General features: G+C 39.2%; 1 protein-coding gene and 1 long non-coding RNA gene across 6 annotated transcripts in view; both read left to right on the forward strand.

Annotated features, from left to right (window-relative positions):
* TRIT1 (tRNA isopentenyltransferase 1) overlaps nt 1-18,478 on the forward strand; it is a 44,212-nt gene that overhangs the window by 17,531 nt on the left and 8,203 nt on the right. Inside the window, exons 2-8 of one of the 5 annotated variants that reach the window (XM_081494013.1) lie at nt 9,524-9,666; nt 13,227-13,320; nt 14,054-14,199; nt 16,785-16,927; nt 17,528-17,639; nt 18,017-18,129; nt 18,379-18,456. In XM_081494013.1, coding sequence (XP_081350139.1) covers nt 9,524-9,666; nt 13,227-13,320; nt 14,054-14,199; nt 16,785-16,927; nt 17,528-17,639; nt 18,017-18,129; nt 18,379-18,456 — 829 coding nt within the window. Of the gene's footprint in view, nt 1-9,523; nt 9,667-13,226; nt 13,326-14,053; nt 14,200-16,784; nt 16,928-17,527; nt 17,640-18,016; nt 18,130-18,378; nt 18,457-18,478 lie in introns of all 5 variants that reach the window. The other 4 variants (XM_081494012.1, XM_081494014.1, XM_081494015.1 and 1 more) reach the window with 4 other exon arrangements.
* On the forward strand, nt 50-2,586 carry LOC145507449 (uncharacterized). Its single transcript, XR_014054871.1, has 2 exons — nt 50-109; nt 1,064-2,586. It is a non-coding gene; the product is annotated as an uncharacterized LOC145507449 (long non-coding RNA).

Here is an 18,478-nt window from a genome sequence, read left to right on the forward strand (position 1 = left end):
GATACTAGGATCATTTCAATTTTACTTTGATTAAGTGGTTCACTCAGGTATGGGTGGAAAGGTAAGGAGGTCAGTTTTGGACATAGCAGGTTTCAGGCACCTGCTTGGGGTGGTGATAAAGATGATGATAGCTTTGTATTGCTGTTTCCTATAGGGCAGGCCTAGTCCATGTGCTTTACTGTATCATTTATTTAATTTTTACAATAATCCTTTGATGTTAGATTTAAGATTATCCTTGCTTTATAAATGGGGATTCCCTGATGGCTCAGCTAGTAAAGAATTCGTCTGCAATGCAGGAGACCCTGGTTCGAGGAGAAGGGATAAGCTACCCACTCCAGTATTCTTGGGCTACCCTGGTGGCTCAGATGGTAAAGAATCCGCCTGCTATTCAGGAAGCCCTGGTTTGTTCCCAGGGTTGGGGAGATCCCTGGAGAAGGGAACGGCTACCCACTCCAGTATTCTGACCTGCAGAATTCTATGGACTGTATAGCCCATGGGGTTGCAAAGAGTTGGACACGATTGAGTGACTTTCACTTACTTTATAAATAAGGAATGTGAGGCACAGAGAGGTTAAATATCTTGCCCAAGGTTACATAGCTAGTAAGTTGTGAAGCCATGATTTAAATCCTGGCAATCAGACTCTAGAGTCCTTACTGTTAATGACTTCAATACTATATTTGATAGCTCTCACTGATGATGGAAATGTCTGTGAGGGAGTTAAATGTACATCATGAGAGAGAACTAGATTGTAGATAGGATTTTGGGAGTTAAAAACACACAGAAAAAAATTGGTTATAGAGGCCTTGGGGGTCACCCAGAGAAAGTTATTAGTATGGAAATGGCAGATAGATGCTGTAAAGACTGCCATTTCTCAATATTGTTCCCATGACATGCTTAGTAGCTCAGTTGTGTCTGACTCTCTGTGACCCTATGGACTATAGCCTGCCAGCCTCCTCTGTGGGATTTTCCCGGCAAGAATACTGCTGGGTTGCCATTTCTGTCTCCAGGGGATCTTCCCAACCCAGGGATTGAACCCAAGTCTCCTGCATTTCCTGTATTGCAGGTGGATTCTTTACCCTTGAGCCACTGGGGGAGCCCCCTTTTCCCATGACAGACATTGCTAATAGATCGGTGGAAGGTCCTGTGAATAGGAAGAAAACCTGGAAAAGATGGTGCCATTTGAAGTCCCAAAGGAGAATGATTTATGAAGGAGTGCTCAGGTGTATCAGATTTTTGTATTTTCCATTATGTGTTTTGAGAGCTTAGTAGAAAAAATGTTATATTTGGTAGTCAGGGTTCCTTAGTGATCTGAGTGAGGAAGATATCCACGGAGCAATGGGGATTAGCCAGCAGAGAAGATGGATGGATAGTTATTATAGATTGATGCATAATCCAAGATTGTGGTTTTCAAGGTGGGTATAATCCCTAGAGGCAAGAAAATGCCTTCAGAGAAAGTGAAGAAAGGACTTCAGGATATAATTTGGATTAGGAAGTAAATGAAGTCAAAAGGGGGAAGATAACTTGAGAGGATGGAACCAAACTGGTTGGAGGGCAGTGTTTCCCTTTGCTTGTAGACAACTGTGTTGGTGCATCATAGCCAGCTAGCCCTCGGACAGAGCTCCAGGATCTGCCCAGTGCCTATTCTGGTTAGCACACTCTAGGGCCACCCAACAGCATGACAGCCCCAAAAGATTGGAGCTTAAAGGAGGGGGACCTTAGGCTGTACAGATTTTGGGAGGAGTATCTCCAAGGTGAAATTTCTCTGAATCCAGTTTCTCAACTTTGAGACTCTTGACATTTTGTGGGCTGGGTAGTTCTCTGTTGTAGGGGCAGGGGGCTATCTTGTGTATTGAAGGGTGTTTGGCAGCATCCCTGGCCTCTACCCACTAGATGGCACCCCCACCGCCAATTTGTGACAACTAAAAATGTTTTTAGGTGTTGCCAGACATTCCCAGTTGAACGGTTCTATGAAGACCTACAAGACCTTCTAGAACTAACACCCCCAAAAGATGTCCTTTTCATTATAGGGGACTGGAATGCAAGAGTAGGAAGTCAAGAAACACCTGGAGTAACAGGCAAATTTGGCCTTGGAGTACAGAATGAAGCAGGGCAAAGGCTAATAGAGTTCTGCCAAGAGAATGCACTGGTCATAGCAAACACCCTCTTCCAACAACACAAGAGAAGACTCTACACGTGGACATCACCAGATGGTCAGCACCAAAATCAGATTGATTATATTCTTTGCAGCCAAAGATGGAGAAGCTCTATACAGTCAGCAAAAACAAGATGGGGAGTTGACTGTGGCTCAGATCATGAACTCCTTATTGCCAAATTCAGACTGAAATTGAAGAAAGTAGGGAAAACCACTAGGCCATTCAGGTATGACTTAAATCAAATCCCTTACAATTATGCAGTGGAAGTGAGAAATAGATTTAAGGGACTAGATCTGATAGAGTGCCTGATGAACCATGGTTGGAGGTTCGAGACATTGTGCTGGAGACAGGGATCAAGACCATCCCCAAGGAAAAGAAATGCAAAAGAGCAAAATGGCTGTCTGAGGAGGCCTTACAAATAGCTGTGAAAAGAGAAGCGAAAAGCAAAGGAGAAAAGGAAAGTTATACCCATTTGAATGTAGAATTCCAAAGAATAGCAAGGAGAGATTGAGGACAAGTACCTTTTCTAAGTCTTTGCACACCTAACATCTTGCAAATTATCTGGCGCATTGTACACTCTCAGTAAATGTCTACTGAGATAAGCCAGTTTTATTGATAATTGGATAAATAGGTTAAACCTGCAGTTTCTTAGAGTATTTCAATTATCAGGCCTCAAAAAGAGGCCAGAGTTCCCTTAGTATTGTCAAAATCTGATTTGTGTGGAGAAGCATTTTATCCCATCATTTCTTTTATTTATTTTTATTTAAAAATTAAAAAAAAATATCCAGTCATTTCTGTGAGGACAGATCACAGGTGTCCTCTGGGAGAATGGGAAATGGAACAGAGTGACGTGCTGGCTTTAAAAGAGAACACAGATCCCTTTAGCTCTTCTAGCACCTGGAGCTGACCGTGCTGTAGGTAGTTTCAGAGTTTCACTGAAACTATAGGTAAAGCTGAGAAATAGGCAGAATGTCAGGCAATCAGCTGCAGACCTAACCTATTCTGGTGGAATGATGCTTTCTAGGCAGGTAATAAAATTATAAGCCCAGTTGTGGCATTTACAATAATGTGAACCAAATGTGACATTTATAAAACTGATTGGTTTCCAGATTTGTTTACATGTTTATCCGTAATGCAAATATGTAAAATGTTGCTCTGTTTTACTTTTTGGCCTAGCAATATGATTTTAATTGATAAATAATGTACACCATAAAACACATAATTCATAACTGCATAGTTCAATAAATTATCAACAAGTGAAAATACCTGTGTAACCACAACTCAGTTCAGGAAATAGAACATTACCAGCTCTCTCAATAATTTTGAAGAATGCTGTATGATTCAGCAATTCTACTTCTGGGTTATATATTCAAAAGAATTGAAAAATTCAACAAATATTTGAAAATTTTATCTTATTGCTAATATTCGTTAGTTTCTCATTGTGTCTAAATTCTATCGAGCCTTTTTAAAGTTATTGGAAAAATATACACAACAAAGAAGTTACCATTTTACCATTTCAGTGGCCCTAAGCACATTCAGATTGTTCTGCAGCCGTCATCATTCACCATCTCCAGGACTTTTTTCCTCTTCCCAGATTAAAATTCTGTACCCATTATACATTGACTTCCCATTCCTCGCTCCCCCAGCCCCTGGCAGAATGACAGGGACCATTCTGGCAACCACCATTCTACTTTCTGTCTCAGAATTTGACGATATATGTCATATAGTAATATGATATATGTCATATAATAAGTGGAATCATATAGTATTTGTCCTTTTGTACCAGCTTATTTCACTTGACGTAATGTCTTTGGGGTTCGCCAATGTTGGTGCTAGTGGTAAAAAACCTGCCTGCCAAGGCAGGAGACATAAGAGATGCAAGTTTGGTCTCTGGGTCGGGAAGATCCCCTAGAGGAGGGCATGGCAACCCACTTCAGTATTCTTGCCTGGAGAATCCCATGGACAGAGGAGCCTGGCGGGCTACAGTCTGTAAGGTTATGAAGAGTCGGATATGATGAAGTGACTTTGGACACATGTTATAACAAGTGTCAGAGTTTCCTTTCTTTTTAAGTCTGAATAATCTTCCCTTGTAAATATAGGACACATCTTGTTTATCCATTTATCTGTGATGGACACTTGGGTTGCTTTCACCTTTTGGCTGTTGTGAAAAATGCTGCTGTAAACATGGGTGTGTGTGTATATATATATGTATCTGTTCAACTCCCTGCTTTCAGTTCTCTTGAGTACATACCTAAAAGTGAAATTGCTGAATCAGGTATTTCCCTGGTGGCTCAGACAGTAAAGAATCTACTTGCAATGCAGGAGACCCAGGTTGATCCCAGGGTTGGGAAGATCCCCTGGAGAAGGGAATGGCTGCCTACTCCAGTATTCTTGCCTGGAGAATTCCTGGAAGAAGAGCCTGATGGGCTGCCATCCACGAGGTTGCAAAGAGTAAGACACGACTAAGCGACTGTCACTTTCACTTTTTTATAGTATTTCTACTTTTCACTTTTTGAGGAACCACCTTACTGTTTTCCGTGGCTGCGTCATTTTATAGTCCCACCAGCATTGTACAGGGATTCTAATTTCTTTACAACTTCACCAACTTTTTTTTTTTAAATAATAACCATCCTAATAAAGTGCATCCAGGTTTTTTTAAAGAGTCTTTTTGTTATGGAAATTTCCTGATATAAAAAAATAGAGCAAGTAGTAGTTGAACTCCCATATCTGTCACTTTTGCTCAATAATTGTGAAAACTTGGCCAGTCTTGTTCCAATGATAATCTCTTTCTCCTCCATTGTTGGAACTCAGACACCAGTCATCATAAACTTTAATTAATTAATTTAAAAATTGAAGTAGTATAGTTGATTTATAATAAATAAACTTCCTTTTTCTCTATGAAAGGTAAAATAAAGCATAAAACAATATTATTAATATAAATAATGTTTGTGAATTTTACTTGGGTCATAGCCATGTATTTGATTCAATGATCCATATCTCTTGTGCCTTATTAACAAATATGTTCTCAGTATCATTCTTGCTTTTGTACAGTGCAGATATAGATATACTTAACCTATGCTTTTCATCTACTCTTGCCTTCTTGCTTGTTAACAATTTTATTCATGAGTAAAATTTTGCAATACGCAGTTACTGTGATCACAAGCTGCATAGTCATTTGTAAACACAACTTTAACAGCATATCAGTAACTGCCAAAAGTCATATTAGAATGGAAAAGAGTGAAGCAACATCATTATAGACATAACTTTGCTGTTGTTTATTGCCAAGTTGTGTCTGACTCTTTTGCAACCCCATGGACTATAACCCACCAGACTCCTCTGTCCATGGGATTTCCCAGGCAGGAATACTGTAATGGGTTGCCATTTCTTTCTCCAGGGGATCTTCCCGACTCAAGGGTCAAACCCACATCTCCTGCATCGCAGGCAAATTCTTTACTGCTGAGCCACCAGGGAAGCCCTAAACATTACCTTGAATCACTTCTAATATTCTTTTATTGAGGTATGTATATTCTCATGCAAGGAGATCCGACCAGTCTACCCTAAAGGAAGTCAGTCCTGAATATTCATTGGAAGGACTGATGTTGAAGCTGAAACTCTCAATACTTTGGCCACCTGATGCGAAGAGCTGACTCATTTGAAAAACTCCTGATGCTGGGAAAGATTGAAGGCGGGAGGAGAAGGGGACAACAGAGGATGAGACAGTTGGATGGCATCACCGACTCAGTGGACATGAGTTTGAGTAAACTCCGGAGTTGGTGATGGACAGGGAGGCCTGGCATGTTGCAGTTCATGGGGTTGCAGAGTCGGACACGACTGAGTGACTGACCAGATATATTCTCATACAACATATATATTAGTTTCAGATAAACAATGTAATAATTTGATGTTTGTGTATATTGTGAAATGATCACCATGACAAATGTAGTTAACATCTGTCACCATTCATATTTAGATTTTTTTCTTGGGATGAACCTTTAAGATTTACTGTTGTGTGTATGTGTTAGTCGCTTAGTCATGTCCAACTGTTTGTGACCCTATGGACTGTAGCCTCCAGGCTCCTCTGTCTATGGAATTCTCCTGGCAAGAATACTGGAGTGGGTTTCCATTTCCTTCTCCAGAGGATCTTTCTGACCCAGGGATCTAGCCTGGGTCTCCTGCATTGGCAGGCAGATTCTTTACCATCTGAGCCACCAGGGAAGCCAAAATTTACTCTTGACAAGTTGTTAATATGGAGTAGTAGTTATTATTAACTATGCTGTACATTACATCCTCATGACTTACTTATTTTATAACTGGAAGTTTGTATTTTTTGACTGTCTTCACCCATTTTGCCCACCCCATACCCCTGCCTCTGGCAACCACTAATCCTGTATCTATGCAGCTTCAATTTCTCTCTTTTTTTTTAAAGACATATGCTTTCATTTGCAGTACTTCAATATACTGTATACCTTGGTGTATTATATACTGCTATGTAGAAACACCATATTATTCAGCAAAAAATATAATAAAAATTTTATATTTTTATACTATAAAAGTGTATTATACCTAAAAGTTAACAGTAATTCTTTTATCAGATACCTTGTTTGTAACACCCATATCTTTATGCTCAGTTTCTTTTAATCTGATGGTACAGGAGACAAAGGATTACTAACAAGTTGCTCAAAGATGACAATTTACATTGCTAACCAAGATTCAGTTACAGTTTTTAGTTTGTTAACTCTGTGAGCAAGAACTCTTGGTTATTTAAAACCATTCTTCCTGATATTTGTTGGCTTTTGTATATATACCATAAATAGTACAGTAGGTGGCCACTGCCTTCAACAAATAAGGTGAGTTTAATTCTGGGATTGACTTATGTTTATGTGTTTGTTAAAATAGGCCATTTTAAGGGGCTCCAGAAAATATACCTAAAAGCAGAATATAGGATGAAAATGTATCTACAAATTTATCTACATATCTGATAGAATGTGCTGGTAGAGACTGTGTTTACATTTTGGCTTTTTTGGAGGTGAGGGCTGGTAATTATACATTTGCAGCTGTGCATTTCCTTAATGTTAATCGCAGTGTTAAAAATGAGAATCTACTTATAGGTCAGAAGTCCTGTACTGGCAAAATCAAGTTGTGTAAATTCGTTAACATTGGGTCATTTGAAATCTAAACTACAGCAGAGCCAACTAAAGGCTGTGGGAAAAGGAGAAGAACACACAATTATTCATTCTTTTTCCCTCCTATAGTTTTCTTATCTTGCACAGCAGATCCCAGTATATGCTGCTGCTGCTACTGCTGCTGCTAAGTCGCCTCAGTCGTGTCCGACTCTGTGCGACCCCATAGACGGCAGCCCACCAGGCTCCGCCATCCCTGGGATTCTCCAGGCAAGAACACTGGAGTGGGTTGCCATTTCCTTCTCCAGTGCATGAAAGGGAAAAGTGAAAGTGAAGTTGCTCAGTCGCGTCTGACTCTTAGCGACCCCATGGACTGTAGCCTACCAGGCTCCTCCGTCCATGGGATTCTCCAGGCAAGAGTACTGGAGTGGGGCGCCATTGCCTTCTCCCAGTATATGCTACTGCACTTTATAACTTTTGAAGGAAGTCTTTTCAAGATACAAAGAAAAGAGCTCCCTACAATTTAAGATTCCATCAGTGTTCAGGTGTAAGAATGTAGTTCTGTTGTCAGGCACAGATAAACGGGTTAAAGGCAGAGCTAGTTCTTTCTCTGTGGCTCTGTTTATATGTTTTCTTGTGCTGTTTTACTGATTAACCATTTGCTTTTTGTTTGAAGATAGTTTATATCCTTGTTCTTTAAATAACCTCAGTTGCTAAGAGCAGAGCACAGAGGCTTCAGAGTGATAGTGACACTGAAGTTATTGTCCATTCTCCTGTTGTTGCCGTAGGTATATAGATGGTAATGATATAATGACCCTTATATGGAGTTTACATAGTTCAGGTGGTAAAGAATCCACCTGCAATGCAGGAGACCCCGATTTAATTCCTGGGTCGGGAAGTTCCCTTGGAGGAGGAATAGGCTACCCACTCCAGGATTCTTGGGCTTCCCTGGTGGCTCAAATGGTAAAGAATCCGCCCGCAATGTGGGAGACCTCGGTTTGATCCCTGGGTTGAGATGATCCCCTGGAGAAGGGCATGGCTACCCACTCCAGTATTTTTGCCTGTTCCCCATGGACAGATGAGCCTGGAGGGCTACAGTCCATAGGGTTACAAAGGGTCGGACACAACTGAGCAACTAAGTAGGTATTAACTCATTTAATTTACACAACAACCATATGAGATAGATATTATTATCCTCATTTTAGTGCTAAAGCATTAAGGCACACAGATTTGTAAACTGACTGCTTCACGTACAGATAACTAGTAAGTGGCAGAGTTAGGAATTGATCTGAGGCAGCCTGGCGCCAAGGTCCTTCCTCCTAACCGTTATACTTTATTGTTGTACTTACTTGACACCCATTTAAGTAAAGGGAAATGTGAGATAAAAAACGTTCTTAACATCTTTGTGGGCTCTATGGAACTTATTATTTGTTCATTCAGTGCTCCCTGTAGAATCAGTGGTTACAGAGAGAACATTTAATCTAAAGCATTCATCCCTATTTTCAAACTAGTATTTTTAGATCTGTTCTCCATCTGAGACCTTGCATTTAGAAAAAGTACACTTGAACTTTTTAGTTGAATTGGCAGATCAAGAGCTTACAGACAGGATATTGCCTCTGAGTATTTAGACTGTATTTGCTGACCCCCCAAAGCAGTAATTTGGCACAGTGTTTCTGCTAAGAGTTCAGCAGTATTAGGGGTTTTGACTTCAAAGTGTGTATATATGTGTTTTATATATATCTTTGTAGATAGACCACTTCTCCACAAATGGAGCCAATCTTACACAAATTCTAAAAACCTTTCAGAGCCATTTAAATCCAAAATATATCTAAGCATTTGAAGTAGAACTATGTGCAACACAACATGTTACCTTTCTGGAGACTTGTGATAAGTAGAGTAAATAAAGCAACCTGCCCACTTTTAAAGGCTTGAAGTTCAGGCCAGAGAACCTCCAGTTAATCTTGCAGAGTCAGTTCTTAAAGGGCACCTATTTACATATACTTTTTATCTTTAAGTCTGAGTTAGTAACCACTATTGGATAAAAAAAAAACCCAGTGTTCTAATTTCTTCTGTGTCTTTTGTCTTGGATTATGTGGATCTGCCTGTGCTCTGGTTAGAACACATTTCCTCTGGTGATTTGGGTCAGTCAAGTGTTTGGCTGCAGCGAGCAATAGATCATCATTTCTGCCCATGAGGTGTGCGTCTTTTATGGAGTAGAGGACTTTCTCACGCTAATTTTCTTTCTCCTAGGTTTATGAAGGTCTCGACATCATCACTAATAAGGTATCTGCCCAAGAGCAGAGGCTGTGCCAGCACCACATGATCAGCTTTGTGGATCCTCTCGTGACGAATTACACAGTGGTGGACTTCAGGAACAAAGCAACTGCTCTGATATCCTTTGGGGAGACAGCAGCTAGGCTTGGTGGCTGCATATCAGCCCAAGCCAAGAAAGAACTTTTCTTTGTAGTGACAATTTCTCCTGAGCAGAGATACCCAAGACAACAGTAGCAACCCCATCAGAACTCTTTGGATTGAAAGATACAGTGTCCGTGCTGCTGAATCTTGTCCTCAGACTGCAGGGTCAGCATCACTTAGGAGCTTATAGAAGTGCTGAATTTGGGCCTCATTCTAGACCTACTGAATCAGAATCTGCATTTAACTAGAGTCCCAAGTGATTCATAGGCGTATTAAAATTTGGCAAGTGCTGTTTTAGTGGAGAGAGCACTGACTTAGGAACCAGAAAATCTGTGTCCTAGTTTTAGAACTGCCTATTTTGACCACATAAATGTCATTTCATTGGGTAAAGCATTTATCCACTGAGCTTGTTTCCCATCCTTTAAATGGGGATAAGAAATTAATCTAGAAATATGATGGGATTATAGTAGGAAAAAATAATTCTGGTAACACTGAAGAAGTTTTGGAAAAAAAGAATAACATGAGAGAGCTGCCCTTATAGTTTAATGTCCAAACTGCTTTTACTGTCTGGACTACTATATATTAAAACATATTGAAAAGTCATAATAATTGTCATAGCATGAAAATTATATAATACTAGACAAATTTGTAGCACAGATAAGAAAAGCCAGATACAACTTGAAGTTGTATGTATGTATGTATGTATTTTATGATCAAAGTGGCATTTCAAAACAATGTGGAAATAATGAAGTAGTTAATTTTTCCTGGGACAGTTAATTTTTTTTTTTTAAGTGAAATCAGGTCCTTACTATATGTGACATAAGTTCCAGATGGATTTCAGAGTTAAATAAATGTCTTTTTTTTTTTTAATGAAACTTTAAAACAAATGAGATAACATGTAATTGAGTAGTTATGTGATATTAGAGTAGGGAAGGACTTTGTAGATACAGTGTTTTTTTTTAAGGATTTTTTAATTCAATTTTTTCTTTTTTACTGTGTTAAATGTACATAAAATTTACTATTTATAAGTGTACAGTTCAGTGGTCTTAAGTATATTCACATTGAGCAGCTGTCACTACCATCTATGCCCATAATAGTCTTTTTTTTTTTTTTTTTAAGGAAAATAGCTAGATTTGGATATATTCTTGTATTACCAGTACAAGAGTTTGTATTGGTAAGAATACTGGCTTCCCTGATGGCTAAGACAGTAAAGAATCTGCTTGCAATGCAGGAGACCCAGGATCGAGCCCTGGGTTGGGAAGATCCCCTGGAGAAGGAAATGGCAACCCACTTCAGTATTCTTGCCTAGAGAATTCCATGAACAGAGGAACCTGGAGGGCTATAGTCCATGGATCACAAAGAGTTGGACATGACTGAGTGACTTACATTAGCCACTAGCCATTGGTAAGAGTGTATTTCAACTATTTCAGTTCCTAGGTTTCTATCCTAAAGAAACCTTGCCACAAGTATACCAGGAGATAAGTGGTAGATCTCATTTTAACAACATTATTGCTCTTAACAGCAAAAACATATAAATACCCAAGTTCCTACTTAGAGAAGAATATATAAAATGTGCCTTGTTCATTTAAGTACTTTTTCAGCAGTGAAAATGATGAAGTTGTAGTTCCATGAATTATGGAAGAAGAATATTTTTTTTTTATCATAGAAGGCACTGTGTATATCCAGTTACCCTTAGTGGTTTATTATTCAATTTTAAGACCTCAGAAAATTTTAAGAAGGATGAGGATTTCAAAATGCTTGCAGAAATATTACAGAAATAAAAGTACAACTGAAGGTTAAGTCAGAGATAAATATTAAGCTCAAAGGAATTTTCCAAGAAACTGAAAGCTGAGAAATTAACATGTCATAGAGACAAAACTTGTAGCCATAAAATTAGTTTTTTGGAAAAATGTAATTTTTCATTAGGCATTTATAACAGTTTCTTGATATCTTATTTTCTGTTTATCTTAAGTATGAATGTGCACAAATACTTATGTTGCTTTATTTTTCTAAATGTAAATCTATGTTTCCAAATCTGGCTCTGTGTCTGTGCTTACAAAAGTTGACAAGTCATTCATACTAGTCATTCTTGGTGAACACCTCTCTCTTCCCAGGATTATTTAAGCATCTTGGGGCTTATTTTGTCAGAATATCTGCAGGAAGACTTCTCATCTTCAGCCAGTCATTCTTACTGCTGATGTGCCTGTGATTGCATGGCCCATTCTAATATCTGATACCTAACTCCCTACCTGATCATCTTGAGAATTAAGGACTTTACTCCCCAACTCCAATCTGCCTGTAAAGGATCTGCCTGCAGTGCAGCAAACTCGGGTTTGATCCCTTAGTTGGGAAACTGCTGTTGCTGCTGTTGCTAAGTCGCTTCAGTCATGTCCGACTCTCTGAGACCCCACGGACAGAAGCCCACCAGGCTCCTCTGTCCACGGAATTCTCTAGGCAAGAATACTGGAGTGGGTTGCCATTTCCTTCTCCATGGAGGAAGAATCTTATACTTAATTAAAGAGGGAACATAGAATTTGTTTCTCTTTTTTAAAAATGGACGTATTTCTTATAATCCTTAACTGGTAACATCTTTCTCCCCACCCTACCTCAACCTCTTATAGAGGGTTTCTGATAGAAAAGAGGTCATCTATCTCTGTGCCCACAGAGTGGCTGGCAAGGGGAAGAAGTATATAAATGAGTCTTTATCTGGGTTGAAAGTCTCTTTTATCAGTTACCCTCAGAAGCACAGTTCCTCTTAAAGTAGATATTATCTGTTTAACAGAGATTCTAAAGAGAAGAATTCCAAGTAGCAGGGGTATGAGAACAATAATGACTAAAGTAAATTGAGTGCTTACTCAGTATAAAAAAGTATTTCAGGCATTGTCTTAGGGGTTTTTTTTTTTTTTTTTTTTGTCTTAGGGGTTTTATTTGCATTGTCACATGTAATTCTCATAAGAACTCATGAGAATTTTACAGGTGAGAAAGCTGAAGCTTAGACAACTTGAATGACTTGCCGAGTGTTGAAGCTGGTAATTGAAATCTATTTGTCTTTACAGCCTGTGCTTCCCAGGTCATCTGGTAGAGTTTCAAGTGTGAAATATACACTACTACCCCAGAATGGTGAAGACTGACTGAGTCTAAGAACCACGGCTTAGAGAAACCAGCTCATAATTTGCCTTAGAAGGCAAAGTCACATAATGGATGTCATTTTCGTGGCTTCCTGAGCAGCTGACACTTGGTTCTGTGAGAGTTCTTTAGGCTTGTGCTTGTTAAGCTGATTTGGAACACTAAGCAAGCTTTGAATTTGAGCAAGGCTTAGAAAGTTCTAGAACTGGAAGGAATTACCATCGTGCATCTGTCTCTGGTTTATGCAAGTCCCTCTGGAACTGATGGGAAATGATTCTGAAAACTCATGAGAAACAGTGACGACTAGTATCAAAAATATGACGAATGTGGTTTCTTACTAATTCTCTACTTCCAAGTGAGTCAGCATTTTCTTCCTGATATTAAATATTTTGACATCTTTCTTAACGTTCACATTGAAGATATATTTGCCCGAGATAAAATTCCTATTGTCGTGGGAGGAACCAATTATTATATCGAATCTCTGCTCTGGAAAGTTCTCGTCAATGGTAAGGTATGTGTAGTTCCCTTGTAGTTCAATGAGGAAATGGGTTCTTCTTTCTTGCCAGCTGATTTTAGTGGGAGGAAAGTTGATGCTTGCCTATTTCTTATACTAAGCAACTGTACTTATTTTCCTACTTAATATTCTGAAGCAAGTGCCATCTCCATATGTCAAGTGTGCTCCTCTAGGCTGACCTAAGGGCAGGGGCTGTATGTGGGGAAAAATGCTTCTCTGTGGATTCATTAGCATCGCCATGTAAGTTAACAGTACCTTAGTTTGATTCAGCATTTCCCGGCTGTAACAATCTGTATGTCAGGGAGATACCTAACATCAACCTTTTTACAGAGGTGCTATTGCATAGGGTGGGACTTTGCAAGCTATTCAGTATAATGTGCTGGAAATTCTGGTCCATTCTTGGGTCACACTTGTTGAGAAGCTAGACTCCTGGATGTGTTAATATAGATATGTTAGCCAGGGTAGCTTGTACTTCTGACAAGGAAGCAGTGTACCTGAGTACTTCCAAGACAGTAGATCTTCTTTCCTCTTTATTTGCTGTGGCCTCATAGCACTACTGTGGTGTATTGGAGTTTTCTGTTTATAATCTCTCACCATATGGCAAGACCTTCTGATTGATCTCAATTCTGTGTTCCTAACACTTAACCAAAGTGCCTGCCACATACAGTGTCTCAGTGTTTGTTGAATTGTTGAATTAAATTTACCTCTAAACCTTCGTTTGATAGCCCCAGGAGATGGGCACTGAGAAAGTGATTGACCGAAAAAGCGAGCTTGAAAAGGAGGATGGCCATGTTCTCCACAAACGCCTAAGCCAGGTTGACCCGGAAATGGCTGCCAAGCTGCACCCACATGACAAGCGCAAAGTGGCCAGGTAAGAAAGCTGGGGCCACTGACCCCAAGTCCCTTTGGAGGTAGAGGGCAGTCAGTTCTTCACGGGGTGCCTGGGTGGCGAGACGGGTTTGGTAGTAGCCTCCAGTGGAGGTTGCTGTGTTCTAGCACAGCGGTTAGGAGGCCCTGAGGTATTGCCTCAGTACGATTCCCTCAACTGATAGTCACACCCTACTTTGTTTTACATTTAAAATTAGTAATACAATACACTTGTTCCCTAAGGCCTGTGTAATCTTGCTTCATTTTCTATCTGACCTTTGCTTGTATAACAGTTTTCATATAAATTTTTTCTGGCATGCAGCAGTGGCTGAGTTCTGCCCCAGCACACTGCCCATTGGGAGGCAGGTTTTATTTTTGTTTTTTTCCATAACTTGATTTATTTTTTTTGGAGGTGAGTTTTATAAATTGTCTTATATTGATCAGCTCACCTTAACACATAGAGACTTCCTTGAAGGGAAGAGAGAGATGATCTTAGTTCATTAACCATGTTTTCTTAGGTTATTTTGAAATTGAAGCCTCGTGTGATGGGTGTGTTTTTCTCCCTCCCTCCCTAGTATTAGATGGTTTATTTTTCCCTCCATAAATATGCATCTTCATTGGCTCCATATTCTGTTCACTTCTGACCACAGCTTCATTTTATCAGTCATTATACCTACTTTTTTCCTTCCAGTTTTCTTGATATATAATTGACATACAGCACTGTATAAGTTTAAAGTGTACAGCGTAATGATTATTTTTACATACATCATTACATTATTACCACGATAAGTTTAATGTACTTACATAGATAGAAAATAAAAGAGAAAAAATGTTTTTCTTGTTATTAGAACTCTTAGACCGCCCTCTTAACTTTCATTTATAGCTTATAACAGTGTTAGTTTTATTTATCATGTTGTATATTACATACCTAGTACTTGTTTATCTGTAACTGGAAGCTTGTATCTTTTGACTAACTTCATTCAGTTTGCCTTTCTCCCACCCCAGCCTCTGGTAACCATACATCTGATTTCTTTTTCTTTTGTTTTGAAGTATAATTGATCTGAAACACTGTGTTGATTCCTGGTGCACATCATAGTGATTTGATATTTCTATACATTATAGTATGATCACCACTTAGGTGTACTTTTATGCAGTGCTGGAGGTGACACCATATCTGACAGAGTAGAGGCTCTAATGAGGACCTACTATATGGATGTTTATACACTTTTAAGTATTGTAGCAACATTTGGTATTGATAGGGGTTATGAAATAGTCCACTCAAATAAGCGTTCTAGATCAGTGTTTCTTAAGCCTTCTCTATTGTCCACTCTGCCCTTGAAGCTTTTTTAGAAAATTTTTTCTCTTGTTGTAACTCCATCCCTCCCCTCCTTGAAATTTTGATACTAAAGAATAAGATTTTGGTTATGATTAACCTTTGGAAGGCTGCACATGATTATAATATCTAAGTGTTTTTTGCCCCCTTGAGGTCAGTATCACCCTGTTGATAATGCATATTCTAGATAAATGAAGTATGTATTTTCCAGTATTCAAACATTTTATTGCAAACATTTTAATAGAAATCTTCCAAAATTTTTTTGGAAAACTCAGGGATACTAGATGAACATTCATTTTTATGTTGTTTTATGGTATGATTATCTGTTCCTTTTATTAATCAATTCTTAGCATTTCTCTTTGTTTTGCTACTTCTAATGAGTTGAGAATATATTTTAGTAAGAGCAATAGGTTCTGAGCAGGAGTTCTCGAGTCTCTAAAAGAAGATCCATCTTTCTTTTTGTTTGAGGCTGTATATTCTAACCTCCAGATAAGTAAGATATCTATTACTACTTTTTTCCCACCGTAAGTCCTCTTTTGAGAGACCGGTGATGGGGAAAGATGAGGGGTTTCTACTCTTGTGTTAGGGTTTCAGGAAGTAGAATTGGATCAGGAAGGGACAGATCACGTTCAGGCTGATAAGTTGCAATCACCCAGAGTAGGTAGAGTGTAGATTTGAGAGTTAAATTACCTAGTGCTGCGTAACATAGTAGATACTAACAGAGTAGATGGTGGCTTAAGTATGTGAATTCTTTCTTCAGTGATCTTTGTGGGTGTAGTAGAGTACAGAATTAGTCTGAAGCATTCTTCATTAATTTTAGACATATTTAAAAAGAAAGTTGATGAGCTGGATATACAGCATGCTTTTGTACTGTGGGAAAGGCATTCCAGCGAGACTAGACTTGTTGGCTTATAACAGAGTGTCCCAGCAAGCTTTTTACTGCTTACTTGGAAGTGAGTATGTGCTATTCTGTTTGTGTAGAAGAAACCTGTTGTTTCTGAACCTAAAGATTTCAGAGAATTTTATGTATGTTTAGAAGGGTAGTTTTATTTCTTTTAAGTTTTCTTTATAACTCTTTTCTGAGTAGCTATAGGACTGCCGTATAACCCCAGACCTTCATGTGTTCGGGGGCTTAAATGGTGAAAATGACAATGAGGCATTCTATAATGAATAACCTCTCCTGTGTTTTACTTGAGAATTAATATTTCCTAATGGTTTTTATGGATGTGCCTGCTCTACTCTTTCAAATGACTTAGGAGCCTGCAAGTGTTTGAGGAAACGGGAATCTCTCATAGTGAATTTCTTCATCGTCAACATGAGGAGGAAGGCGGTGGTCCCCTTGGAGGCCCTCTGAAGTTCCCTAACCCATGCATCCTCTGGCTTCATGCGGAACAGACAGGTAAAAGTCCTTTAGTATCCCAGAGTCCACCTGAGATAAAGCTTATAGTAATACATTGCTGTATATAAAATGTTTAGAGTAAGTCAACTATACCTCAATAAAATGTTGTTTTGAAAAAACAGGTTCTTAGTGGCATATGAATGGCTCATAATAAGTGCTAAGCAAGTGTTTGCTATTAATTTTATTGTCATTATCAAAGGCACAGTGTCATTTCCCTGGGTACCAGTCTGGAAAGCAGGTAAAGATATTGCTGGCATTAGTATAAGATACCAAGGATGAGATAAGATGGGATGGGAAAGGGGCTGCTATCCAGAGAAGATCCAAAGGAGAAAGAGAAAGCTCCTGTGGAAGGAGATCTGACTCTCTGAATTGGCTAGTGCTTTCTCCTTATATAATAAGATGATGTGCCTCATTCTTGCTGTTTTTATTGAATTGCAGAGTTTGTGACTGAATATAATTATGAATTATTAAATAATCTTTGGACTCTGAACTTTTTCTTCCATTTGAACAAATTCTCTTCTTTGTGGCAGCTTATGCATTCATCATGTATAGTACGCACCTTCGACAGGCTTGCTGGTTGATGAGTTAATTTGATTCAAGTTCTAGATGAGCGCTTGGATAAGAGGGTGGATAACATGCTTGCTGCTGGGCTCTTGGATGAACTAAGAGATTTTCACAAACGCTATAATGAGAAGAAAGTTGCAGAAAATAGGTGAGAATTTGGCTGTTACTTCCACGTACTCTTCATCCCTTGCTTATGGTCAAAAGACCATAAACACAATACTGGCTTTGGATCTACTTGTTTATTAGCCTTCGTCCTTGGCATTGGCTCGGCTTGTGGGAAGGAGGGTTGGTGTACTTGTTACAGGTGCAGTTTTCTAATCTCACAAACATTCCCAGGAGTTAATTTTCAACGGAAGTAACCTGGGAGCTGATTGAGGGGTGTAGAGGAAGGATTTCAGAGAGGTGGTGACGGCTCAGGATCTCAGTTTCTCCATCTGTGAGATGAAATGGTTCAGATAGATCATCTCCAGGGCCCTCTAGCTCTCAGATGCAATGGCTTATCCACTGATGCTCTCTTGTTCCCAGCCAGGACTATCAACATGGTATCTTCCAATCAATTGGCTTCAAGGAATTTCACGAGTACCTGATCACGGAAGGAAAATGCACACCAGAGATTAGAAACCAGCTCCTAAAGAAAGGTGTGAATTCTCCATCTAACCTAGCCTTGGACATCCTTGGGTGATAGAATGTCCAGCTGGTATGGTCTGAGAAAGAACTGAGGCTGAAAGAGTCCCAAATGGCCTTCAGCTCAGAATGGAGATTTTCACGTACCAAGTATCCACCAGTGTGCTGACGTGGCTAGTTTTCTCTGATGCCAGGCTGGCTGGACCTTCCTTGCGGCAGAGTGAGAAGTGCTTAGAGGTTCTTATATCTGCTTTGTCTTTCAGGTATTGAGGCTCTGAAACAAGTGACTAAGAGATATGCCCGGAAGCAAAACCGATGGGTTAAAAACCGTTTTTTGAGCAGTAAGTCTCCTTGTTTTTCCTT

This window comes from Giraffa tippelskirchi, chromosome 5 (genome assembly GCF_054371585.1).
Source record: "Giraffa tippelskirchi isolate mGirTip1 chromosome 5, T2T-mGirTip1v1.2.pri, whole genome shotgun sequence".
NCBI classification, from domain to species: domain Eukaryota; kingdom Metazoa; phylum Chordata; class Mammalia; order Artiodactyla; family Giraffidae; genus Giraffa; species Giraffa tippelskirchi.